This window comes from Scylla paramamosain, chromosome 1 (assembly GCF_035594125.1).
Source record: "Scylla paramamosain isolate STU-SP2022 chromosome 1, ASM3559412v1, whole genome shotgun sequence".
Lineage (NCBI taxonomy): Eukaryota > Metazoa > Arthropoda > Malacostraca > Decapoda > Portunidae > Scylla > Scylla paramamosain.
This window is the reverse complement of record NC_087151.1, coordinates 5,496,149-5,522,530: the sequence shown is the minus strand read 5'-3', so window position 1 is coordinate 5,522,530 and position 26,382 is coordinate 5,496,149. Positions and strand designations below refer to the sequence as shown.

The 26,382-nt window shown below is 36.7% G+C and overlaps 2 protein-coding genes and 1 long non-coding RNA gene across 5 annotated transcripts in view; 2 read left to right on the top strand and 1 right to left on the bottom strand.

Moving 5' to 3' along the window:
- LOC135095040 (uncharacterized) overlaps positions 1 to 3,088 on the top strand; it is a 102,565-nt gene extending 99,477 nt beyond the window's left edge. For all 3 annotated transcript variants that reach the window (XR_010264047.1, XR_010264048.1, XR_010264043.1), the window contains 2 exons: positions 375 to 1,825; positions 2,876 to 3,088. This is a non-coding gene — a long non-coding RNA (uncharacterized LOC135095040). The remainder of the gene's footprint in view (positions 1 to 374; positions 1,826 to 2,875) is intronic.
- The window catches only part of LOC135093717 (importin-4-like), a 29,070-nt gene extending 7,864 nt beyond the window's left edge, over positions 1 to 21,206 (bottom strand). Inside the window, exons 1-18 of the mRNA XM_063993291.1 lie at positions 21,048 to 21,206; positions 16,606 to 16,778; positions 16,206 to 16,380; positions 15,768 to 15,944; positions 14,934 to 15,050; positions 14,692 to 14,826; positions 13,961 to 14,203; positions 13,713 to 13,832; positions 13,379 to 13,492; positions 12,389 to 12,590; positions 11,906 to 12,022; positions 9,230 to 9,465; positions 8,351 to 8,556; positions 7,495 to 7,646; positions 2,848 to 3,041; positions 2,315 to 2,491; positions 1,634 to 1,823; positions 343 to 494 (exon numbers count right to left, since the gene is read on the bottom strand). Coding sequence (XP_063849361.1) covers positions 343 to 494; positions 1,634 to 1,823; positions 2,315 to 2,491; positions 2,848 to 3,041; positions 7,495 to 7,646; positions 8,351 to 8,556; positions 9,230 to 9,465; positions 11,906 to 12,022; positions 12,389 to 12,590; positions 13,379 to 13,492; positions 13,713 to 13,832; positions 13,961 to 14,203; positions 14,692 to 14,826; positions 14,934 to 15,050; positions 15,768 to 15,944; positions 16,206 to 16,380; positions 16,606 to 16,778; positions 21,048 to 21,113 — 2,946 coding nt within the window. The 5' untranslated portion in view covers positions 21,114 to 21,206. The remainder of the gene's footprint in view (positions 1 to 342; positions 495 to 1,633; positions 1,824 to 2,314; positions 2,492 to 2,847; positions 3,042 to 7,494; positions 7,647 to 8,350; positions 8,557 to 9,229; positions 9,466 to 11,905; positions 12,023 to 12,388; positions 12,591 to 13,378; positions 13,493 to 13,712; positions 13,833 to 13,960; positions 14,204 to 14,691; positions 14,827 to 14,933; positions 15,051 to 15,767; positions 15,945 to 16,205; positions 16,381 to 16,605; positions 16,779 to 21,047) is intronic.
- A 550-nt stretch (positions 21,207 to 21,756) lies between these two features.
- On the top strand, positions 21,757 to 25,935 carry LOC135093415 (uncharacterized). The gene is made up of 4 exons (XM_063992721.1): positions 21,757 to 21,887; positions 22,953 to 23,276; positions 23,517 to 23,705; positions 25,112 to 25,935. Exons 2-4 carry the CDS (start codon positions 23,010 to 23,012, stop codon positions 25,361 to 25,363), a joined length of 708 nt encoding a protein of 235 aa, XP_063848791.1. The 5' UTR covers positions 21,757 to 21,887; positions 22,953 to 23,009; the 3' UTR covers positions 25,364 to 25,935.
- Positions 25,936 to 26,382: the final 447 nt, after the last annotated feature.

Sequence of the window (26,382 nt, the reverse complement as noted above, 5' to 3'; positions counted from 1 at the left end):
TTATGCCAGTTTCCTGACATACTTCCTTAGTAATGGGCCTAAATTTGAAGTCAGTCACTTTCACTACATTAGCATTACTTTGGCATGTCTCAAACATCAGGGCAAATTTGCATATGGGTGTGTGTGTAACTCACAGGGGTAATAGTGGAGGCACTTGGTAAGTACATGCTTCTCTAAACAATGGACAGTACTTGGTGATCAAACTGCTGCAACCTGTTGCACATCAGGCTCACCAGATTTTAAACCATCTTAAAAACTTCCTCCAAGACAAGATACACTGCACACCACTTTACATCAAAAAATGTCTGACATCCCCAAGTCAATAATCACAATTTTCCATACCTGTTCTAATGGTACATTTCCTGGATTTGCAGTGATGAGTCTGGCAACTGCTCCACAGATGTTATCCAGGGCTCGCGGGAAAGATTCCTTGCTGAGGGCTGCTGACAATACTCCCAAGATGGCATGATAATGGCTGAGGATGGCTTCACCCCCTGGAAAGATCCATATTCTTCTGATATTGTGGATGCGAATGATAATATTATCAGTGAGGCAATGGTGAATAGTAGTTATGACTGGGTCAAATTTGTGGATGAGAATTAAAAAGCTCATGTACAGTAATGGCTGGATAAAAAAATCAAGTATGGCTGAATAAAGAAAAAAAAAAAGTATGGCTGATTAAAAAAAAAGTCTTATTTGAAGCAAAATTCAACCTGATGGTAACATTACTAAAATCCAAGGTGTAAAAATAACTTACTAGAAACTTTTTTATGCTGTGGACAGAATGAATACTGAAATCAATTTGGTGCATCCACAAGATTTAGTGTATCTAGCAAGGGAGATAGGTGTTAGTTAAGTGATGGCAACATGATACCTTAAGTTAAACAAGATGAAGTTAAACAAGATGATGATAAACAAGTGGGAAAGATATCTCTGGTGTAAGACATGAAAAAGAGGGAAAGGACAGTGGGTGGGATGACAGTGAGGGAGTGATACTAAACAAGTGGGAAAGATATCTCTGGTGTAAGACATGAAAAAGAGGGAAAGGACAGTGGGTGGGATGACAGTGAGGGAGTGATACTATGTACTGGTAAAAATCAGGTGCTGGGACAGGAAGAACCAATAAAAGCTCTTCTGCCAGGTACATTAATCAATTTGAAATATTTATAATAACCATATTCCCTTTCCTTTCCAATATTCCTGAAGCACTGCCTTCATAAAACTGATTTTATTAGAAGATAATTGCACATCTTGTCAGCAGGAACCAGAAGAAATGATGCTCAAGAGAAAGTTAAGCAATTTGTTTTAGTATATGGAACAAATTAAGTGCCATGAGACCCAAAATACTTTGGTATTACATCCTGGTTTATCTTTCAGACTGGAACTCGTTCTCAACTCAAAAATTTTTGAGACTGCCTTGCAACAGCTGTACCTTTAGGAGACATGTTGAATTGTGGAACATTTTTATGCTGTGCAATAATTGCACATTAGACTTAAAAGCAGAGATGCTACTCTGATAGTATATAGATTTTTCATGTTTGTGATGATAAACTTTCCTTTTAAAAGGAATGTGTTTATATTTTCTGTAACCCTGAAATATACAAAGCTATCTATACCGAGACACGAAACTCACCATGCTGACCAAGAACCCCAAGGCCATAAATGGCATTGGAACGGACTTCATCATCCTCATCGTAGGCACCTTGCTGAAAGAGTGGCAGCAACTGAGGCACAAATTTGCCACTCACTGTGCCTAGGGCCTCCACAGACTCTGCTAGTGTTCCCAGGCTGAAGGAACGCTCTGCAATGCTGCAGCTTGTTTTCTGTAGGTTTTATTATTATTGTTATTATTATTATTATTATTAAACAAAGCATTTAACTCTCATTATGAGTAAGATAATCATTGAATTATTACATGGCTTTCAGTGAAAGCAAAAGCTCCTTTATTATTGGATGGCCCATTTGCCCTAAATACATTTGAGAACCTATAACCTTCTCAGGAATATTATTATAAAGTGTGTCTTGCACAAAAAAGTATACATAACCTTGATAATATTCATTAAAAAGTTTTCCATACATTAATTCACCTGCAACACATTGGTTCCCAGTTCACATTGTTATTTCAAATCCATTTAGCCAGCCAATACTTTCCTCTCCTTTGTGCACAAATTATTCTCATGTCCTAAATAGTTTGTATTATTACTGGCTTTGATGTGAATGCACAATGTCTTTGTGTTTCAAAGTAATGTAAAATTCAGCAAAAGAGGAAGGTCACCCTGTGCACTGCACCTAACTGCCATGCATACACACTTACTGTTTTATTTGCAAAAAGTGGAAGCAGCTGAGCAAACTGAGTAGCAAATGCATCCTGGGTCATGGCTTTTCCTAAGCTAGGAACAACTTCTCCAGCATACTCAATTAGCATCTCATCATGTTCTGCTTCACCTTCATCTTCACTTCCAGCTTCATCTGCCATGTCTTGACACATAGTCTGAAAAAAGTTATTTGCATATTAGTGTAGGACTTTAGGTCTCCCCTAGAGAGAGAGAGAGAGAGAGAGAGATCCAGCTTCTTTAGCATATGAACAACAGTGACATATCTATCTCCTCTTCCTATCTTTAAATGGATGCATGAGTTTTCTAGTAATCTCACTACTTTACAAACAACTGACTAAATTGCACTACTTTAAAAACAAATGGCAAACAACTGACTAAATTGCACTACTTTAAAAACAAATGGCAATCATTATTTAAAAGTATTTTCCATTACCACATAGCTAAGTAAGCTGTATTTTTAAACAAATCTTCCAACTCATACAATATAAAGTCTAAACATTTCACTACATACCTTTTTCTCCATGACATCCCTGACACAGTTAATGATGGCTTCCAAGTGGCCCTGGGGCACCAGCACTGGAGCTCCCACCTCCTTCAGCACCTCAGCATAAGCTTCAAGGCAGGCCATTACAACTGACCTTTCTTCATCTGTGCGTATCAACTCGGACAACTTGGGAATAAATACTTGTATCCACTTCTTAAAGCCTGGAAAGTAACATTTTAATAAACATTAACTTGAGAACCTTACAAAAGTGTGTATTTGTTACCAATGGTGAAGAAGTCAACATATTTGACTGATAACTGAGAGGTCCTTGATTAAAATCTCAGGCTAGAGACAAATTAGGTTTGTCTACTTTAATAATAAAGCCTCTGTTCACTTCAAAAATAGAACAGATATGGAAATAAGCTGAACTGTAATCTTACAACCTGGATGAAAGATGAAAGGGAGAGCTAATAATCCTGTCCTGTGTGTGTGTGTCTATTTACCTAGTTGTGAAATGCAGGGCAAGAGCCACACCAGGCTTGTGCTGTCCCGTCTCCATATCAACTTTTATCTAGATTTTCTTTAAATTTATGAATTGTCTTCACACACACATTCTCATCCTTAAGTTCATTCCACACTGTTATACTTCTGTGGGGGAAGCTATGTTTCTTGATGTCTCTTCTGCAAACACTCCTCCTCAATTTCCTTCCATGTCCTCTTGTGTGTCTCGTATCTGGTATCAAGAGGTCTTCTCTGTCCAACTTTTCCATTCCTTCCAATATATATTGCTATCAAATCACCTCTTTCCCTCCTTTTTTTCTAGTGTAGTCAGGTCCAATCTCCTCAATCTTTCCTCATAACTATACTCTCTTAAGCTTGCAGGGATTTTAGTTACAGCTCTCTAGATTCTTTTCTAACTTTCTTGTATCCTTTTTCAAACTTGCCAACCACATTAATGCTGCATACTCCAATCTCAGACGTATCATCGTTGTTCAGTTTTTTTTATCATATCTTCATCAATATAGGAAACCGCTATCTTGATGTTTCTTAGCAGAATATATGTTTCTCCTATAATTTTGCTTATGTGCTTCCCAAATGATAAATTATCAATAATAATTACTCCTAGGTCTTTTTCTTCTGATCTTATAGAGATTTCCTCATTCCCTAAGTAATAGTTGCCAATTGGTCTTTTCACACTTTTTCCAAACCTCATCACACTACATTTTTTAGCATTAAACTCCATATTCCACCTCAATGACCATTCATTAATCTTAATTAAGTCCTGATTTAAAGCACTGCAATCCTCTTCATTTGTTACTTTCCTCAATCTTAGCATCATCAGCAAAAAGGTTCATGTAACTTTCTACACCTTCTGTCATATCATTTACATAAATTGCAAACATAATAGATGCAAGTATCGAACCTTGTGGGACTCCACTTATTACTGTTCTCCAGTTCGACCTACTGCCTTTAATTACTGTCCTCATTTCTCTGTTTGCCAAAAAGTCAGTCATCCACTTTAACAGTGATCCACTGAATCCTCCAATCTTTTCCAATTTTCATATTAGTCTTCTGTGTGGAACTTTATTGAATGCTTTTCTCAGATCTAACTATATGCAGTCAGCCCATCCATCTCTCTCTTGCTTTATATCTATTACTCTTGAGTAGAAACATCAAATTCGCGACACAAGATCTTCCTTTTCTGAACCCATACCGTTTCTCTGTTATCACCTTGTTGTCTTCTAGGTATTTCACCCATCTGTTCTTGATAATCTTTTCACAAATCTTCGCCACCACACTTGTGAGTGATACAGGTCTATAATTTAATGGATCTTCTTTACTTCCAGTCTTGTGGATTGGGGTAATATCCACCCGTTTCCAGTCTATGGGTACTCTACCTTTTACCAGGGTAGTGCTAATTATATTGTGCAATGCTGAGACTAATTGTGAGCTACACTCTTTTAAAATCCAACTGGAGACACCATCAGGACCCATTGCTTTCCTTACATCAAGGTCTTCCAACATATTCTTTACTTCATCTACTGATGTTTTAATCTCCTTTAGGTCGGTCCCTTTTTCTAACACTTTCCTCTCACCTCTGAAATAATTTTCCTTAGTAAACACAGAGTGGAAGTATCTGTTAAACACTTCAGCTACCTCTTCTGGGTCATCCACTGTCTCTTCTCCAGCTTTTACCGTACTTATTTCATCTTTACTCCATTAATTATAAAATAATTTTGGTTGGTCTTTACATTTCTCCACAATGTTCCTTTCAAAATTTTTCTGCTCATCTCTGCAAGTTTTGACATATTCGTTCCTCTTCCTTATATAAATGTTCCACAGGTCCAGTCTCTTGTTTTTCTTCCACTTGTTCCACGCTTTTTCTCTCTCCAATCTAGCTGTGAAAATCTCCTGCTGTGCCAATCCTTTTTGAAAAGGTTTTCTGCTGATCTTTTGGGTATCCATTTCTCTACTCCCTTATTATAAATGTCCAGGAAAGCTGTCCACTTTTCCTCTGTCTTCCTTTTGAATAACTATGTTCCAATTCACTTTACTGAAATACTTCCTAAGTTGTCCAAAGTTAGTCTTGCTGTAGTTTAGCCATTCTCTTCTCATACTGAGGTTATGATCCATAACTGAACAGAATCAGCACATGATAACTTTTTCCTATTGGGTTTATGTATTTAAGGTCTTCTACTATTTCTTGTTCCTTGAGCCTTGAAGGTGCTTCATTTCCCCTAAATCTTGTCATTTGTAACCCACTGTGTCACAAAATTTTCGATAGCCAGGTCTAGTAGCCTTTTCCCCCAATATGACTCACTGCCTTCTGTGGTCCAGTTCTCCCAAGATATCTCTTTACAGTTCAAGTCCCCCATCAGGAATATATCGTCATTTTCCTCAAGCAACTCTGCCAAACACGTCCTTGTGTCCTCAAGCATTTTCTTATATTCATCCTCTCTCCAAGAGTTGGAATAGAGGGGGAACATAAGTCACCACAATGTTACGGTATCTTTCAACATTGTCTTAAGCTTACTTTCAATACTTCTGCCTCCTCCATATGTGACAGATTCCACTAATAAATCCTTCCTAACTAGAAGCATCACACCTCCTCCCCATTTATTCTTTCTATTTCTCATCCAGAAGTTGTATTTTCTTTCACCAATATTTAATATATCCCCTTCACTTGCCAATTTAGTTTCAATGATTCCCATGATGTCCAGTTTCTCCTTTTTTAAATAATCTTCTAGTTCCAACACTGCTGACATTAGTCCATTTATGTTTGTGTATGCTATTTTTAGTCTTCCCCTTCCACATTTACTTCCCTCCTGTACCACTTTCTCAACCTCATGTCCATAACTCTCCAAAAGAACAGTTTTTTCTCCACCTCTGATAGTTTTCTGTTTTTTTTTATTTGCTTCTTTTCTTAGTTAATTTATAGTATCTCTCTCTTCTCTGGTTCTATCTTTTTTATCCATACTTGTTTGTATTCTTCCACCTTGGCCAGTTTCCAGGATTTACTCAGTGTTTCTTCAGCTGCCACTTGTGACCTAAACCTTATTTTCATAGGATGCTGTCCACCCTCAACATATCTACCCAATCTTTTAATTTCTTCAATCTCTCCAGTTAGCTCTTTTTCTTCTTGTAATGTCCCCGCTAATTTTTCCACACATATCTTTTCCTTCTTTTCTCTTTCAGTCCACTGAGGTGAACACTGTTCCTTCAGGCCAAATACCACAACAGTTTTTTTCTTATCTACAGTGTCTCTCACGAAGTTTTCTTTCTGTTTTATAACTTGAACAACTTTTTCTGTTAGCTTTGTGTCATTTGCCTTTGTTTGTTCCTCCACAATTTTCCTAAAATCGATCTTTTCTTCCTCTTGTTCTTTCTTCCAATTTTCCCGTTTTATGTTTTTAACTCTTCCACTCTGCCCTCATATTCCATTGCTTTCTTTTCATATACCGTTAGTTTTTTGTATAGATCATCGTATGCACCTTTCCACACCCCCTTCTCGATGATCAAAGTTTCCACCATCTTCTCCATCCTGTCAAATCTATCCTTCATTTCGGTTTCCAGTGTGATAATTCTCTTTCTCATCATTGCTTCCCCGACCCTTCGGTCTCTTCCCCGAATCTCAAGAAGTCTCTCTGTCTCACCTTCGGGACGGTCCCCATTGGTGTAAACAACATAGTGGGGACCGAAGTAGCCCCCTCTTCACCGCTCATTATAAAAAATTTAACTGCTTTCTACAAAACACTTTTGGAGACAGGACAGCAACGAATAGAACCAGTGTGAACTCCCACCTCTATATTTCCACTAGGGCAGCTCTCAGCGACGTAGATGGCTGGATTTTAGGAGTGCCTGTTTGCATTGACTTCTCTGTTCACCATGACTGTGTGTGTGTGTGTGTGTGTGTGTGTGTGTGTGTGTGTGTGTGTGTGTGTGTGTGTGTGTGTGTGTGTGTGTGTGTGTGTGTGTGTGTGTGTGTGTGTGTGTGTGTCCTATAACAGATAATAAATACACCACACAATGAAGCATAAACATGCAAGATATTTAATACATAATGAATAATAATAAATCAATAAAAATCAATCTTTGTTGAAAATGAGAAATTATTGAGAGATAGTTGCACTGAATTTGAAACCAAGTATTCCATCTTGCTCTAATCTGACTCACCTTCAGCAGCCTCAGGAGCAGAACTCTTAGAGAGGCTTATCACAAACTGAGCCATGGCATTAACTGCAGCTTGCCTTACATCTTCATTGGGATAGTTGAGCATCTTGTACACCTCCTCTCCACTCTTATCCATGTAAGGAAGAAAGGCATCTCTGAAATACGAGTCAAATTCAACATCAAACTTGTAAAATCAACAAGGGACACCTTCAAAATGATGTAATACAGCTACAGCAATGAAACAATAAAGATCAACACTTCCAGACCTTAAAATCACAGGAGTTGAAACTTCTGCAAATTTCACAGCAATAAGACAAGGTCTTTTAATCAAACTAATGAATGCAGATTCTATGCACAAAATTAAGTGAGATGACAGTCAAATTTGGCCTGTTCCTGTTAGTGTTAGAACCCTAATGATGTATAATATAATTGTATTTTAGCCTTTAGACTTTATCTGAACTTTGGATCTACTTCATTGTATCTAACATGTTACCAGCTTCAACTGACATAATTACTCCATAAACATAGACTTTCTCTGAACTTTGGATCTACTTCATTGTATCTAACATGTTACCAGCTTCAACTGATATAATTACTCCATAAACAATCAAGATTATAATGCATTGAAGCACTTTCATGTAAAATAAGTACATAAACCTTAAACTTGTGGTTTTAAAACAAAGCAAACTTAAAATGCTTTACATATACTCTTAAGTTTTAGTGGAAATTAATCTACCTTACTCCTCAAGGTACAGCTTGTCTTGCTCTAATGATGCATGTTATTGTGAGTCAAGAAAAATTCTTCATGATGCATGTTATTGTGAGTCAAGAAAAATTCTTCATAAACCAAAACACTCACCCGCAATGCAAAGACAGCTCTCGCAGAGCAACACACGTGTCTTCTTTCTCTTCTAAGAAAGCATTTTCTACAGAATACCCAGCTACATCTTCATCCTCAGTCTCTTCATTACCTAACAAGTCCACTTCACCTTCCTCCTCCTCCTCCGAGTCACTCAGTCCTTCAATGGTTGTGGGTAAGCCACCTTCATCATCTTTAAAGTGGGTCTGCCAAATGCAAAATGGAAGAGAGTTAGCTGGTATTCAAGGAAATATAATGAGAGAGAGAGAGAGAGAGAGAGAGAGAGAGAGAGAGAGAGAGAGAGAGAGAGAGAGAGAGAGAGAGAGAGAGAGAGAGAGAGAGAGAGAGAGAGAGAGAGAGAGAGAGAGAGAAAAAAAGCAAGAAAAAAAAAAGAAGTTAGGACCACATATACAAAGATATGACACTGACACAGGTGAAAAGCTGGCCTCCAAGTACTGGAAAAAGAGGCTTTCAAATGGGGACAACCCTGTTCATCCTCTCCTTCGTGTGATCACTTTAGTAACTACTCTCTACTTGAAGCTTGACAACAGTGTACAGCCAGCATTAGCCTTTTTTTGTCTGATTTCGAATTGTGACGATCTTAAGGGTAGAATTTACTGAACTAAGTATGTTTTAAGCAGAATACTTCAAGCCATAATAAAAATGGGGAATCTGATGATGAACAACAGATAGTGAATTTGTTTGATTAAAAAAGAAACAGCTGAAATACACAAAATGTGAGGGAGGTACACCCCACAGTAAACTTTGGACCTATACACTTAAGTAAGAGGTAACCAAATAAAATAAAATAAACAAATAAAGGAAAACGCATAAGCTAAACAAGTTACTGAAGTTAAGGATTTTCATTTAGCCACTCACCACAACTCCATCAGTACTCCTCAGAGACAGCATCATGCGGTCCATAATCTTTGGGAGGTGCACAGCCATTTCTCCCTTCATGACAGATGCTAGAGATGCAAACAACAAGTAGCAAGTCTTGCGAACATCTGGGTCATCCTTGCGTTCCATAAGCCCCAGGCCTAGGCTGACACAGTCGGGTGCATATACCAAGAAATTTTCAACACCCATGCATCTTGCAAGCTGACCAAGTGTGTCTGTGGATGAGTAATATATTTTCATCACAATTCCTATTCATCTGACAAAGAATATTGGATGGGAAAAAAATATATACACATGCTTATAGTTAGGTTAACCTGCATCCACCTTTTTCTCTGATGCTATTTTTTACTTGGAAAAAAAATCTCTTGCTTCTACTACATTGCCATTACCTAATCCTCTGCTATAATCCTTCTGAAACAATAATCCTTCAGTGCCAGAAGCACTGCCAAATTTTGTACTAGGAAAATTATTGATTAGAGCCTATATGCAGCAACCCTTGCTCACAGCACTTTCTCTTTTTCTCTGAATATAAATTATATTTTTCACTTGATTTTTTATTAATTGAAGGATGGGCAGATTTAACAGACTATTTAATTCTCAAAAGTAGCTCTTGCTGATTGGGCAACAGCTTCTGGGGGAGCAATTGTACATCCTCTATTTGCTCTCTCTTTTAAGAAATATTTCCTTAAATAAATAAGTCCCTTTCTTGAATGGAGCTTCCATCTTGATGCTGGGCAAGGGAATTAAATTTACAGTCCATGTTACTTGACCCATCCTTGTTGAATCACACATGGAAGTGTGCAGCAATGGATAATAATGTTGACATATGGCGTGATATTTATAAGAAGTATTTGTCACTAAATATATAGACATTTATGGTACTGTAAGGCCTAATTCGAGATTTAAATACTACAGATAAATTGAATCTGAAAATAGTAAATAGCTAATATGAGACGAGGGAAGTGTGTGCTGGCACATGTCTGGTAGGAAGGCAGCTCAGAGAAATTTCCATGACAGACAACACCCATATAATCTTGATATTGTAATAAGACCATTGGTGATCAGGACACAAGTCTAAATACTTCCTACTTGATTAAGGATTCAAATCCCACCTCTAAGTTATGGAGGAATTGTATACATCACTGCTGAGGTAATAAATTCATTCTCTCTCTCTCTCTCTTACACATGTAAACACACACACATGAACACACACATCCCACTACTATGCCAGTTGCCTTAACCTCAGATATACCTCATTCTTCTCAAATTCCTTTCGATCCTCTTCCTTTCTTTTCAGAAAAGATGCTTATCAAATTCTTCTGAAGATAATATTTATTTTCATTCATTTATCAAAGTAAGTTATAATACTCCACTGTACCTACTTTCACAACCTTGTGCTATATTTATCCCATATAGCTCCACCTATAATACTGCAATATCTTTCTTCTTCAGAAATGTTGGTGAACTGGTTACAATGAAAGAAACCTGTGATGTCTGGTGGTGCAGCCAATCAGACTGAATTCCCACACTGGATGATTATTACGAAGAATAAGTTTAGTTTAAAAATGGAGGCAAGGTGTACGGATGACTGTTGCTGGTCTCTCTAACTCTTATCAATTAAGTTGGTGTCATCTTTTCTCTTCCTAGGTATGTCTTGTAGGAGAAGAATATGTTAGGTTACTTTATGATCAATTAAGTGTGTCCTTGAGGGGGGATCCTAAGTCCCACTGCTAAGACAAAGTTCGGGTATTGTTCTTGGGATGGTCCAGAGAAGGAATCTCCCCTTTCCCTAATGTTTTAATTCTTTTTTCAAATATTCCTTACAAGTGGCTGTTTTTCTCTAGATTTTCCTGAGTCACATTTATCTTAAATTTTCACACAGTGAGAGCAATGAATGACACAAATAACTGTGCAGGCAAGCAACAAGAGTGATTGTGCATTATAGAGGTGAATGGAAAGCAACAGTGGTGAGTGCAAGAAAATAAAGCAGTCTTGTTGACCCCTGGGAAGAGGTCTAGGCATGCTTGATGAGGCCCTTTGAAGGACCCAGTTAGGGAGCAGGGCACTCCATAGGAAGTACCCCTGCATCTGCAAAGGTCTCAGGATTGGAATAGGTGCAAGGTAGAGAACAGTCTCATTATGAAGAGAAAAGGGTAAACTAGTGTATGCTGTTGGGCCTTGTTATGAAAGTATGTGGCCAGTTGTGCTATGCCTGAGCTCCTGGGGTGTAGTAGAGTGTTCTTTAACACTGATGGATAATGGGTGAAAATGGTAAAGACCAAAGTTAAAATAATATAATATATATATATATATATATATATATATATATATATATATATATATATATATATATATATATATATATATATATATATACAAATAAATTAATTAATATATAAACAGCAGAAATGAGTAATAAACTAAAGTAAATATTGACCCTTTCTTACAAACACTGTTCACTTTACACACAGGTGGTGACAGACTGACCCAGAAAGTTAGCCTCAAGCAACTAAATTCAATCCTGTATTTGCAGCAAGCGAATCTGTCCCTGCTACTAATCTTCTGTTGCCTGCTTAATGTGATAGAAATCCCATTGATGCTGGTCATGAGTACTTGTTCTGAGAAGAACCCTTTACAAAATATATATCTGCTTACCTAATGACTGCACCTGAAGGCTCATAGTTTCATCAGCTTGATCAACAGTGAGATAGCCTTTCAGCATCTCCACTATTTGTTGGAAGTATGGTGACATGTGCTCCTTAGCAGCATTAGCTGTATAGACAAAGAGCACTATTCTAGTTAGACACACATGTAAATGAAACAAATAATCATTTATTATAACTACCATTAATGCATATACGGATACACATGTACTGCTAAGGTGTTCTTAAACAAACTACTTTTCCTGTCAAAAACTTAGGAATGGCATGGGAATTTCAAAACAAATTTAGAACAGAATATGGCATGATGGCATTAGGGTAGAGGGAAACTATAAGTGGTCCACAGACAATGTGGGGTTGAGTGTATCTTGCGTACAGTTACTGTTAAGAGAAGGCAGAAAGGTAGTGACAACAGGACATGAATAACTAATTTTTGTTATATAGACTACCACAAAATCAGAAGTAGCGATGGACTCACCAGTGGCTCCAATAGCACTGATGGCCAGCTCCTTCATGTGGACAGAAGTCGGAGCAGCTAGTACAGCAAAGAGGCGTTCCATGAGGGCTGGCAGATGAGGCAAGAGCTCCCCTTCTAAGTTCTCACAAAAGACCTCCAGAGCATAAAACATGCGATCTACACCAGGGGGATCACTGCCTCCCTTACCTACAAGCACACAAATCTGAAAAAGTGCAAGACACACACTTTGTTATTATTAATATTAAAACTTTCTAACCATTACCAAGATAATGATATTTAGGCCCCTGTTTAGGATTATCATTCTTTTTAAAAGAAAGCTTTATTTATACTAGAATAATATAATAATATCAAGGGAGCTAGCATGTCAACAAATATACTAATACCAACAAGGAGAGGAAATTTGGAACAGTAATTCATTATCTTGAGTCACATTTTGAAACAACCTGAGCCAAAATTTTACAACAGAATGGGGCATGAGTTCATATTGCTAAAACTGTTAAAAAAATGGCTAGATAACTGTGAAGTTGACACCATAAAAGACTGTCCTGGTAATATACCTGATATTTTTCTAACTGAGAATTTATGGGCTGTAACTGAGGCTAGGTTACGAGACTGTGACACTTCCACACTCTCCAAGATAGAAAAAAGTTCCTCAAATGCTGGGCAGAATTCAAGCCTGAGACACTTCAAATTTTTGTTGATACTGTACCAAAATGTCTTAGAGAGGTCTTCAAGAAACAAGGAAATGCAATAAAATACTAAGTACTGGATGGAATTAAAATTTGATATTTTCTTCTGATCTTACAGGAAGTGTGGAACCAAAAACTATTGGCACAGTAACTTTTCATGCAGAATGTACATACTGAATTCACACATGTCACATGTAAGAAGATAAAGGATCACAGATATGGAACTTCTTTCCATACTAGCGACACTTCTTAAGTGTTGTTGTTAAGTACTATTGTTGGGCTTTAATTTTCATTGATTTACCTGTGTTAAGTAGTCAAACAACACTGGAAGCAAATCAGCATGGTACTTGCTGATGTCAGGCTGCAGATGCTCAGCAAACTGGCCCAAGGCAAACAATGCACTGTTGCGCACCAACTGTGAAAATAATTTCTAAATTATACAAATTGAACAATGCACAATATACTGCATTAGCATCTGTCTGCTCAATGCTAGTGTTTAGATGATGGAAAATTTTTTAAATTCACTAGGTTTGGATTGAATATTCTTTGCATATAAAGACAAGCTTGATTAAGTTTGTCTGAAACAATTAGCATCACATGCAAAATAATGTCATTAATACCAGCTCTCAACTCACCTGGTTTTCACTGGTAATGCCATGGCAAATGCACTGGAGGAGAGGATGGAGGTGTTTATGGCGCAGTGTGTCAGCGCAGCCCTCTGCCACCATGGCTAAAGCTAAGTAGGCTCCTTTAACCTAGAAAAAATAATAAATAAATATGTAAAAAATTAATATATTAATAAAGTAATTAACTAAACTTTACATGCAGGTTTTGAAATTCCTGATTCTCAGCTATTCATGATTCACATAGGTCATTTCAGTACCTGGTGAGGGTTTCCACTCTTAAGTGCTGGTTCTACTTGGGCCATCAGGCATGGAAGAAGCTTGTCTGGAGGGAGGTGAAGAGCACAGGCGTCCAGGGTCTGAGCAGCTGCATGCACGGGGTTGCCACCCTCTCCTTCCTCTCCGCCAAAGAATCCAAGGCATGAATCATCTTCACTCTCACTGCATGCAACATTGAACATTGCAGACACCAGTGGCACCACCAGCTTGTTTTTCAAGATGTACTGAAAAGTAAAGAGAAAAATAAAATAAAGAAAGACCTGTTTACATTTCTTCCATATTCTTGTACAGATTGACACTTTACTCCATTTTTATCTTTAGTTTGTATCTTTTTCTATCTTCTATTTTATCCATTAACCTTTCAACTGTTCATACATCCCCACACTCTATTTGCTTTGATAAAAAAGTAAATAGCCAGCCCTCCTCTTGTTCCTTTCAATGATAAGTATTTATAACTACCACAGCATTACAGTGCATAACCTAAACAAGTATAAATTCACACTTGCTATGCTCATGTAATTATTTTTCATTTTATTTTATTTTATTTTATTTTTTTGACTAAATTACTGACAGTATTACAATTCTATACAGAACTGCTTTGCTGTGATAATACCTAATCTATTTTTCCTTGAATGTTCCTGAAGCTATTGTATGTGACTTATCTCACCCTATCCAGTACAGCAGACCAGTTTACAATAATCAATTTTCTCACCTTTTTCTTGAGCCTTGTGATGTATCCAAGGAAGGTGATGGCCTTGACTCTTACAGTTTCTCCTAGATTCTTGTCTCCACTGATGTCAAGGCACAGCTGAATCACTGGTCGTAGATGAGGTACCAGAAGAGCAACCTGGGTCACATGAGAAACTCTTTTACTTCTCATAAACAGAAGTGGAGGGGCAATACAATCTCAGAATACTTGATGCAGGAAAAAACAGACAATCAGTTATTACTCACCTCACATTCTGCCAGTACATCAAAGAGTTCCATGGATTCAGCTGCCTGATCCTCATCCTGACTCAACAGTGCCTTGATGGCCACCAGCACCTTGGGAAGCAGTGCCTGAAACTCATTCTAAAAAAAAAAAATAAATAATAAATAAATAAATAAATAAATAAATAAATAAATAAATAAATAAATAAATAAATAAATAGATAAAATAAAAAAATAAATAAAAATAAGTAAATAATAAAAATAAAAAATGGAAAAATTGTTAAATCACACACACACACACACACACACACACACACACACAATATATATATATATATATATATATATATATATATATATATATATATATATATATATATATATATATATATATATATATATATATATAGTGTTGCATGGTCTCCAATAAGATGGGAAAACATTGTTAAAGTGCATAAGAAGACAGGATTAAAGGATTGGAGTATGCTAAGAGGAAATGCAAGGACACAAAAGGATGAGGAATCTTGTGTTATGGCTATCTCCTGGTAGGGAGTTCTCAAGAGCAGGCATCAAACTTATTCATTCTATCTTTTAATAATAAAATACACTTATGTTTCTTATAATCAAATCCTCATGCAAGATCTCTTTGTTCATACATCCATATTGGAGTGAAATTTCCATCAAAATTATCATAAACCTTCCTTTTATTTACTTTTGGTTCATTTAAATTTCCTTTACAATATATATGTTCTCTTTTATCTTCTTTCTTTCATTTACATAATCTGCAAGATAAAGCAAAACATGTGTACTGATTAGTTTTCATATAAATGGTTTACGGTTTCATATAATCGAACTTACCATGTTTTCTTGTCCTACAAGTGGAGCAAAGTTTGTGAGAGCCTGGATGGTATGGAAGGCAGCAGGTGATGTGGTGTCTTCTAAGGTAGCCGAAAAAAGATGGAGCAAGTGATGAAGGTGTGGCAACAGTTGGTCTCCAGCTACACTGCTCACCACACTGACCACATACACACCAAGCTGTGGAAAAGGAGCTTTTACATTGCTGTAGTGAACAGAATTATCTCTTTAATGTGAATAAAGCTCAGCACATCAGACCAGAGGTGGTTGCCTCTTATGACATGCAAGGAATACAGTGGAAGTATTCTTAGCCTCTACCACAGTTTTTTAAATTTAAGTAAATACACATATAAATAAATAAATAAATAAATAAATAAATAAATAAATAAATAAATAAATAAATAAATAAATAAATGCAGAAAATGAAGAAACAAAATTCACCTGTCTTTCTTGAATATTCTGGGACTGAACCATTTGTTGTATAAATTGCAGGAGTGCTGGCCAATTTCCTGCACTCAGCTCATGGCGGGCAATGACACCAACAAACTGTGCAATAGCATTTCTCACACTGCTCTCAGGCTCTCTCATTAATGCCTGCAGCACTCCTTCTTTGATTCTGAAAATAGTAAAAAAAATTATTAGACAAGTGCCAAGAGGCAACGTATGGTAATTCACTTTTTTTTTTACCGATTTTAAAAGCTTAAATATTATCATTAGATTCAAGAATTATGTCATTTGATTTACATGATTCAAAACTACACACCAAAATAATTTTCTTACCATCATTTGCTGTGACTGAGAACAAAGTTTAGAAAATCTATTTGCAAATTTATAAACTTACCCATCTTTAACATTCGGCTCCAACTTGATCCAATGTCTACTCTTGCCAAGGCGTTTGCGGAGGATGACTGCGGCATACTGCCTGACCTGAGGGGCAGTGGAGGTGCCCATCACTTTACACAACTCCCCAACCACACCAGGTGTCTTGAGCAATTCCCCCAGCTCCTTTGTTCCCTGCAAGTAACAGAGAACATTAACATTGTGCACTAATATTCTTACTTTGGAAAGTTATATCTAGTAAATACTATCCAAAAGCTGTTGGCTGCAGGAATAGTAACAGACTTGAAACCTGATAACAAAAGACAACTTTAGATGAGTGGGCAAAGAATGTTGACATGCACAAGACTCCTATTACCACTAAATTTTCTCAATGTAGGCATATAAAACAGAATAAGTAATAAATGAACTCACGTATATACAGAACATCTTTTTTCAATTTACTCTGAAGACATGGCTATACTGTAATATGGATTTGGCCACTCATACTTATCTACTTCTGCTTCTACTATAGTGCACTTCATTCTCAATAGTGATAATAATAATAATAATAATAATAATAATAATAATAAACCCACAATCCCTCAGGTGTGAGCCAGATACAGTAATTCTTGCATTACAGTGCTGGTATAATAATGCACATCTTTATTTTTTCCGACAGGTTTATGCAGCAATGGTACAGCTATGATGAAAAACGTAATATAGGAATCTTACATAATAACATTCACATAAATATACGGAAACAGCCAACTGGAACTCAGTTTATAAACTTGTGTCAGTTCACACAGCCTGCTTCACAACTACTGATGAACAGCCTATAGTAGAAAATATCTTGGAAGATGATTCTAATGTCACTGTCAGAACTTTAGTATTTACACCTTTGCAGGTGAAAAGAATAAAGTAAGCATTTATTTCCTTGACTAATGTGGTTAAAATTGAGAAGACAAAGGAATGGATTTGTAAATCCTGATCAAAAAAAAAATAAATAAAAATAAAAAAAAAATAAATAAATAAATAAAAAAATAAAAAAATAAAAAAATAAATAAATAAATAAATAAATAAATAAATATATATATATATATATATATATATATATATATATATATATATATATATATATATATATATATATATATATATATATATATATATATAAAAGTGAATAAATAAATAAATTAAATAAATAAATGTAGAGATAAAAATAATAAGAAAGAAAGAAAGAAAAGAAAAAGCAGATAAACTGAAAAGAAAAAGAATCCACTTTACATCAGGATACACCATTATACAGGAATGACTGCTGACAATCAGTACAATGCAAGAGAGGGATATGTATTCTTGAACACAGTTCTCTTATAAGGATTATTTTCAAAGGCCACAGAGATGATTAGCTGCCTTCTCACTTGCTACAACTATGAAAACACTCTTGAAAATCACAATAAATTCTGTGTGGAGACTGCCACCTTTAGAAGTGACGTGGGTCTTTTGGTCTGGTCCACAGCCAATAAATTCTACTAAAGCTTAAGCCATAGTTATCATGACAGTGCCATTAACATTACTGGTGCTGTCATGATATCTGATCACATTTATTTGTCACGAAAAAAAATAAAAATAAATAAATAAAAAAATAAAATGACACTGTCATAATGGTCATGAGATTGTCACAAATGACTCATGACAGCTCAACAATGTCATGACTGATAGAATTTTGAATTTCAATGGTAATTTCTTCCTCATGACAAAGCCACAAAGAGTATAATATAATCATGGTACCCAGGATAGTATTATGGTGTCACAACCACATAAAAAGTAATGTTCATAGGGCTCCAACCCTGGGCAACTGTAGATATAAAAAGGGAGCGGACAGCCACTGGGGCCCCACAGTACAGATGTGAAGCACATTCTGCAGCATACCCACACAGAACTGATAAGTGAATCATGAAGCAGCACAGGTTTTTGAATAGTACCCCTGGGACTAAGACTGCACCTAGCCATCACCCTTCAGAAGGAAGGAACAGGACACTACTACAGAACACTGGTGTACAGTTCCAAAGTATCTTCAAGACCTGTGAGACAATCGTCACTGAGTAGTACAATTTAGATGATTGTTTTGCAACACCAGGGAATTGGAAGGAAGTTGCACAAGAATTTTTGGACCACTGGAATTTTCATCACATTAAATATTATAGATTGTTAGCACATTATAATGCATCTGCCCAGGAAAAGTGGCTCTTCTTACTGTAATAAGCAAAGAGTTCTATCTAGTTACTTGTCCTCCCAGTTTTGGGTGTTTGCAACTAAAAATTCATCTACATCAATGTCAATACCAATGGTGCCACCAAGATTCTGTGGTCTTCATTAATACCTCGCTGAGGGTTGACTTGAAAGACAACTAAATTTTGACTGCCACTGTCATGGAGCAAACTTGTCTGTCATGATGAAATTGAGTCATGGTGCTGTCATGATGCTGTTAAACCTTTTCATCATAATTATGTCACAATGTACTCTTGAAGATCACAATGTTATGAACCTGCATGTCTCACAATAATGTAACAAAAAAGCTACATTTGCTGAGTTTCCAGATTTTTTTCTGAACCACAAATTTTTCAAGGTGGCCTAATAATGCGTCATGACCATAACAATGCATCATAACATTACGAGATGTTACAATAGCACTACAATCATTATTAGAAGTGCTACCATGATTATTATGTTGACCTTAAGTAATAAATGAATAAGAAATGAATAATTATAATAATAATAATAATAATAATAATAATAATAATAATAATAATAATAATAATAATAATAATAAAACAATTGAGTTAATATGCCAAAACACTAGGGAATATGGGCAGTAAATAGTCTTACATCAACTAGTTATCCATGTTAACATACTGTGTCAAGATGTATTTCTTAATGCATTTAGGCACAACAAGCATATTAAAAAGTAACAGGACTTGTGTTTGTTGGCATTCACATCCCCCAAGCATTGTGGGAGTCACAAGTGGCAAGGTGTTCCACACAGGATACATATTGCCTCTTAACATCTCACCATGTGTTGTGATGTGCAGCCACCTGAGTATCTGAACATGTGGTTTGAGCTTATGACATTCATCTTATACAGTTTGTTTATTGTATTTATGTATTATATATGTGCATATGCTGTTGAAAAGGCAGTTGTACACTAGTTTTAGTGACAAGAGATTGAATTGTTATTGATAGGTTTTTCTGTTAGTTAATAAACATCCTTTAAGGTCTTGGTGCAAGTTACTGTTTCGGAATGGTGTTATATGAATTCAGGATAATACTGGAGGTTCAAGAATTTGTATTGGAATAGCAAAATTAAGTAGTAATTAATGGTGTTTGATGACATCCAGGCTGCTGTGATCATAAAAAAAAAAACTGAAGGATAAGTGTATTGAAACCTCCCTCTTGAAAGAATTCAAGTCACAAGAAAGAGGAAAAACAGAAGCAGGCAGGGAGTTTAGAGTTTACCAGAGAAGGGAATGAATGATTGAGAATACTGGTTAACTCTTGCATTAGAGAAGTGGACAGAATAGGGATGAGAGAAAGAAGAAAGTCTTGTGCATGCTGGTGTTTGTTTAGCTGTGTTCATCTCTTGATGCTTATGAAACTGTATTTACATACTGAATGTTCACTCCACGGTTTTCAGTTGACTTTTGGCAAGTGTCATTCATGATACATTTAGTTATCACAATATAATTTTTATCAGTTCTATCTTTTCTCAATTCTAACACCATAATGAGTAAAATGCAATCTTAACTCCACAATACAGAAATGACCATCATATGCTATCATATACTATAATATTCCACAACACACTACTTTCCTTCTGAATATTATGACAAATATACTGATGGAGTTCCTAACAGTAGTAATCATTATATAACCTTGAATAGAGTCGGTAATCACACAGTCCTTGAGTGCTTTGCTATCTTTGCACCTACCTAACACCTGTCAGCACTCAGGTGGGCTGCAGTAACATTACTTCCAGCAGGCTGTGACATGAAAACAGCAATACGAGTATGTCAAACTTGGAGTGGCCTTATGTTTACTTCAGCCTAGCCCAGCCGCGAAAGACACCACTCCCTGCAGTAGGTGTGCTGTCAGGGCCGCGGGGGACACCTAGCAACAGGGGCCCTACCCACCCCTAGGGGCGAGTAGTGACGCATCCTCATATATGCCCCATTGCACTGCCACCTCCATGCCACCTGTCTGAGGGTGTTGGATATGCATGGGCGGGGAGTCATGCAGGCGGCAGACAGTGGAATGCAGCAGCACAACACCTCCCTGGTGGCCTTCCCTCCCGGTGGCCGCGCCTACACTCTCCTCACACCACATGTGGCCCAAACACTTCATAATTGCTGCTTTCAACACCGCGTCTATTACAACACACTCTTCCTGTAAGTTAACAAGAGTACTTACTTCTTGTATGACAGCATTATCAGCCACGAGAAGCTTGTTGAGTGTGTCTTCCAGCTTGGTGGCCATGGTGGCGGCGCGGCGGTGTGGCTTAGTCAGGGATCAGGCTGCCATGTGGACCCGCCGCCGCCCCGCCACGCCCCGCCACCTTTGAACACATTCACCACTTACACACTTCAGACTGAACACTCTACATAAAACAGTTCCTCTTGTATAAAAGAACGTTTTTTAAAATCATATTATGTGGCATCGGTCCTCTATCTGATGTTTGTAATTTACATATTGGTAATTCATCACCATCCACTGCATCCAGAGGTAAATTTGTGTCACATAATCAATAACTGATACTTAAAATTCACACTGCACTTTACGTGCACTTTAAAGGAAAGTTTACTGAAATGTCACTTACAATTCTTTCGGATCTTGTGTTCAGAAACTTGTGTACTTGAGTATAACTCAAACACTTTGGGTGCTTACTTAGAGAGCAATTCAATTAGTAAGAAATTCTTTTTTTTTCACCGTCCTCAGTAGAATTCGCAAATGTAATACATTAATACAAAATTTACTAAAAGATTTTCAGAAATCTATTTCGGTCTGTTACTCTAAAGACGTAATATAAACTTATCCTATTTTAAATTAGATTTCAGTTTATCATTAGTTTGGAAAACATTTATAATGTGAGTTATATGCTAATGTGTAGTACTTGTGAAGCCGAAAGTGTCCGGGGCGGGGCGGGGTGAAGCTTTGTTTACAGCGCCGCCTCAGCTGGCCTCACCCCTCACCCTCACCCTCACCCCTCGCCCCGCACAGCCACTGCTCTGCCACCATGCTGCTGCCCCTCAGGTACACCCTGTCCCTCAACTTTGTCTGATAGAATAGTGATATGATGGGACTAACAGGGGTGTGGCAGCTGGCTGTAAACAAGTCTACGGGCTGGTTACCCGTGTTTAACTAAGGGGTAGCTCCACCACATGTAAAGATTTGGCAACTTGTAGGCCTTTCAGCAGATTTTCTTTTCTGGAAAAAGATAATTATTAAGAAAATAAGTAGAACAATTTAACTGCTTAATGAATAGACCGAAACCTAGATTATTGTAACTTTACTTAACCTTTTTGAACTCGCTTCTGACCAAACCAGCCCGTGAAAGCTCTCCACATTTGTGGACTGGGTGCTCCTACAATGGGGATAGTAGTAGTTGTATTTTATAGTTGTATTTTATATTTGCAGGATTAGTGAGGGTTTTTGGCTAGAATGTTAGCAATAGAAGAATGGGAGCATAGGTGATAATGAAGTGGTATTATTCTCCTGTTTTCTCATGATTACCAATATTGGTTGTCAAGAACATTATTATTTTATCAGAATATGGTAACTTTTAATTTTCATGTAACACTAACATTTTATTTCTTTTTTTCCAATGTACAACTAGATTTGGGACTTCATGGGAAAGTGGCATTTTAGAGTTTGGGAAGTCAATACCATCTACCATTAACCAGGGGCTTTCCATGATCTGCTGGAATCCTCAGAGTCATACTAACTGCTATGCATGAATCTCTTGGTCACATAACAGTGAGGAGCCTTTCATAATCTCATTGTACTTGCCAGGGGGCAAGACCACATCAAAATTATGGTGATAGTTAAGTCAATTTCCCTCAGCAGTGTTTCAGTCTTGGTTCCATAACAATAAGAGCCTTTCAAAACTAACTAAACTTTATAAGTTTTGAGTAGGGTTGCACAATTCCTTGCCAGGATATCCCATATTTGTGCTAAGGTTGAGGAATAATGACCTACCTTGATGGTGGCTACAATGAGAAACTGAATTCAAAAGACATTTCCATGGTAGTTTGAAGTGGCATTGAGGTTACAACAATGAATGTGTCTAAGAAGATTAATTTTTGTATCTTTCAACAGGTTATAAGAATGTAGCAAAGGCTCAGAATAAAATCTGAAGGCATCCAATGCACTATAATGCTTCCACTTAGTGACATGCTTCCACTTCAAGAAGAAGCTGTTACTATTGAGCCACAGTATGATGGAGTCATTATGCTGAGCTCAGAGGCAGTGCTCTTTAGTGATGCTAAGCCACGTCCTGATGGCAGCAAGGTATACCATGTGTTTGAGAGAACCCTCGGGGAACCAACTCAAGATGAGTCAACACCGAGTGAAGACTTTCAGGCGAGGCAGGAGCAGCTATTCTCTCAAGCCCATGAAAACACTCTGCAAGGCATTCAGCAGGTTGGTTTCAAGTGTCTTCTCTCTTTAGAAAATTAGGATTAATGTGAACAGATTTATAAAGCATAAGTTTTGAGAAACCTGGCAACCATAAAATAATTATAAGGGTCACATGACTTGCACTGAGATGCTCATAATTGTTAGGGATGAACAATTTGATAGATGTTTCAGAGGGTCTGGTTATACAGTCATAATTGTGGTGTGCATAATAAAAAGAACAATCAAGCTGTGTTATGCTTTCAGGTGCTTGCAGAAAGTGGCTTTGTAAATCAGGCCTGGTGTGAAGGAAGTGGGGGTGGGGAGCCTGCTGGGCCCACCTTAGAACAGAGTTTTGCTGAAGACCCTGCATTCAGTCTTTCTCCAGGGTTGAATCTCACTATTAATACTTCACAATCATGCTTATCTAGACACTATCAACCACCCCCATCCAGAGTAAGTTGATTTTTTTTATTTGCTAGTTTTATACTGTAATCTTTTAACTAGTAGTCATGTGATACGTGCAAAATTAAGTGATACAGTTCCAGCCAATATGCTTCCCATATTATGGAGTTCTATAAATCTAATACAGAGTAAACATTTTATATAAAAAATACACATAAGAGAAGCAGAAGCTCTGTATATGTTGCTTAGTCATCAATGACATTTTTACCATCTTGAACAAAAGACTAGTTTGTGCTTGTAAAATGCCTTTATTGTAGTGAATGAGTGTTGCTATACACTTCAGCAGACAACTACCAGATTCAACTTACTATAACTCAAACCTTTTCTCACTTGACAGTCTGTGGCACATATCAATCAGTAGTGCATATAATCTGCACCTAATGGTGCGTGTCCAGTCTCATTGGGTGAAAATTTCTGAATGCTGACCGTATCTTTATTTATTGTATCATTTGTAGTAAACTTACTATTGATTATAAGAAGCTTACTGTACTCTCATTTTGATATTTGTGAATAGTACTATGTCATGATATCCTTTTAAACAACAAATGCCAAAAGAAATGCAAAACAGACAGGTTTATTAAAAGCATGATGTTTGGGGACATCCAGCATACTGCTTAACTTCAAGCTCTGTTCTATACAGCACTTCATGGAGAATTTTATTCTATGTCTAACGGTAGAACTCCACTCTCACCAAGATGAAATTTAATGGGTTATTGTAAAAAAAAAAAAAAAAAAAAACTGAATGCATGTGTGATTTCTGAAATTTACGTGATCATTCATACAAGCATTGTTGGCCCATATTACTTACCAAATTTTTACTTGATCCGTAAATTTATTCATGTGTTGCTGTGAGACATTTATGCAGGTGCAGTACAAATCCAGATTTGATACATTTATTTGTATACATATGCAGGGAAAGTACATGACACACACATTTTTTCAACAAAATCAACTGTATTGAGATACCATATGTGTGACACCTATCCACTTTTTGCAAGTTACCCATCAGCTCCACCCAGCAGAAGTGATGAAACCTGTATCACATAAAACTGAAAGAGTGGTGTGAGTTTTGTTGCAAACTGCTGCATACTTCTGGAGATATAAGGCTGGCCTTATATCTCCATCTACCTGAACATGACTTCATTCCATTTGCAATAAATATTCTTACTTGTAACTTAATTCCATGTTATTTTGCTCTGAGGCAGACAGATATACCTTTCTTCTTCAGTAATTCATCCATAATGATATTTTTATAATTATATATATGTTTTAGGTGAATTGTTTTATATATATATATATATATATATATATATATATATATATATATATATATATATATATATATATATATATATATATATATATATATATATATATATATATAAACTGTATTTCAGGTACATCAGTTTGAGATTCTTCTACCACTTGAACATAAACGTCGACTTCTCAAACGACTGCTGAAGCGTAAAGGAGTTGATTTTGTAGAATTTGAACCTGAGAATCGTCGCATTATAATTAAAACACGAAGGTCTGTGCACACCATTCTGTCTGTCCTGCGTGGTGTTGACCCTAGTGCCCGACTTTTGGGGACCAGCAGAGACCCTGAGGAAAGCAGAGAAGGGGACCACTTGGAAGGCTCAGGAAGGTAATAGAAGAGAGAACGGTGCTAGTTAACATTTTCTGATATTGAGTTTTTTGTTTGTGTGCCATATCGTCACTGTCTACTGGCTGCTGAACTCTCGTGTTCGTTTCTGAGACTAATAGTCATTTTATCCACATGCATTGTTCATTCAGCCTCAAATGTCCAGAGGTTACATGTTGGCTGGTTGAAAAGTGTAACTTTTCATAGTTCCTCCCTTATGTACATAATTTTTTTTCTTGTCAGCAATGAATTATATATTTGCTATATCTGTAGAAGAATCAAATTGCAAAAACTTGTAGGAGGAACAGGAGATTTGTGTATGAAAAATGGTAAAATTTAAAAGGCTTGTGACATTATGTTGTACTGAACTGTTAAGTATATGGCTTGGGGATGGAATTCTTAAGCTTTTCAGTCTTGCCAGTAGAATAAGGGGATAAGTGGGAATCTTCTAGTTGAAGAGAGTATCCATAACTACCTAATGATTAGTCATGAAAACCATATGTATCATTTTGCATATAGATGGCTTTAGAAAAATTTAAATACTCATCATATACATATATTAAAACTACTAACAAGAAACCTTTTTATATCTTGGATCCCAACATGCCATGGGATTACCTTTGGACACTATAATTCTATGACAATATCCAAAATTGAGGAGCAGGTACATGGAAAGCTATTTATCCTAAAAGGACTTTCCATGCTCCCTGAGTCACATATGAAGATTCTCTTTAGTAACTGAGTCCTAACAAACACACATGCAAAGCATGGTTGACCTCCCAAGGTGTGCATTTTAAAATTTATTAGTGTGTATTGGGCATGGTGATCACATTTAGTGAAAATTTTTGGTATTGTAGTGAATTTGTAGTGGATGTATGAATCTTTAGTGAAAATTATGTGAACCTGCTTTTGATACATTAGTATGGTGGTATGTGGTCAATACAGAGTGGTTTTAGTTAAGTATCAACTAACATAACTAATTTAAGGCAGTCTCTTTTCACTGCCCTACACTTACCAAACTATTAC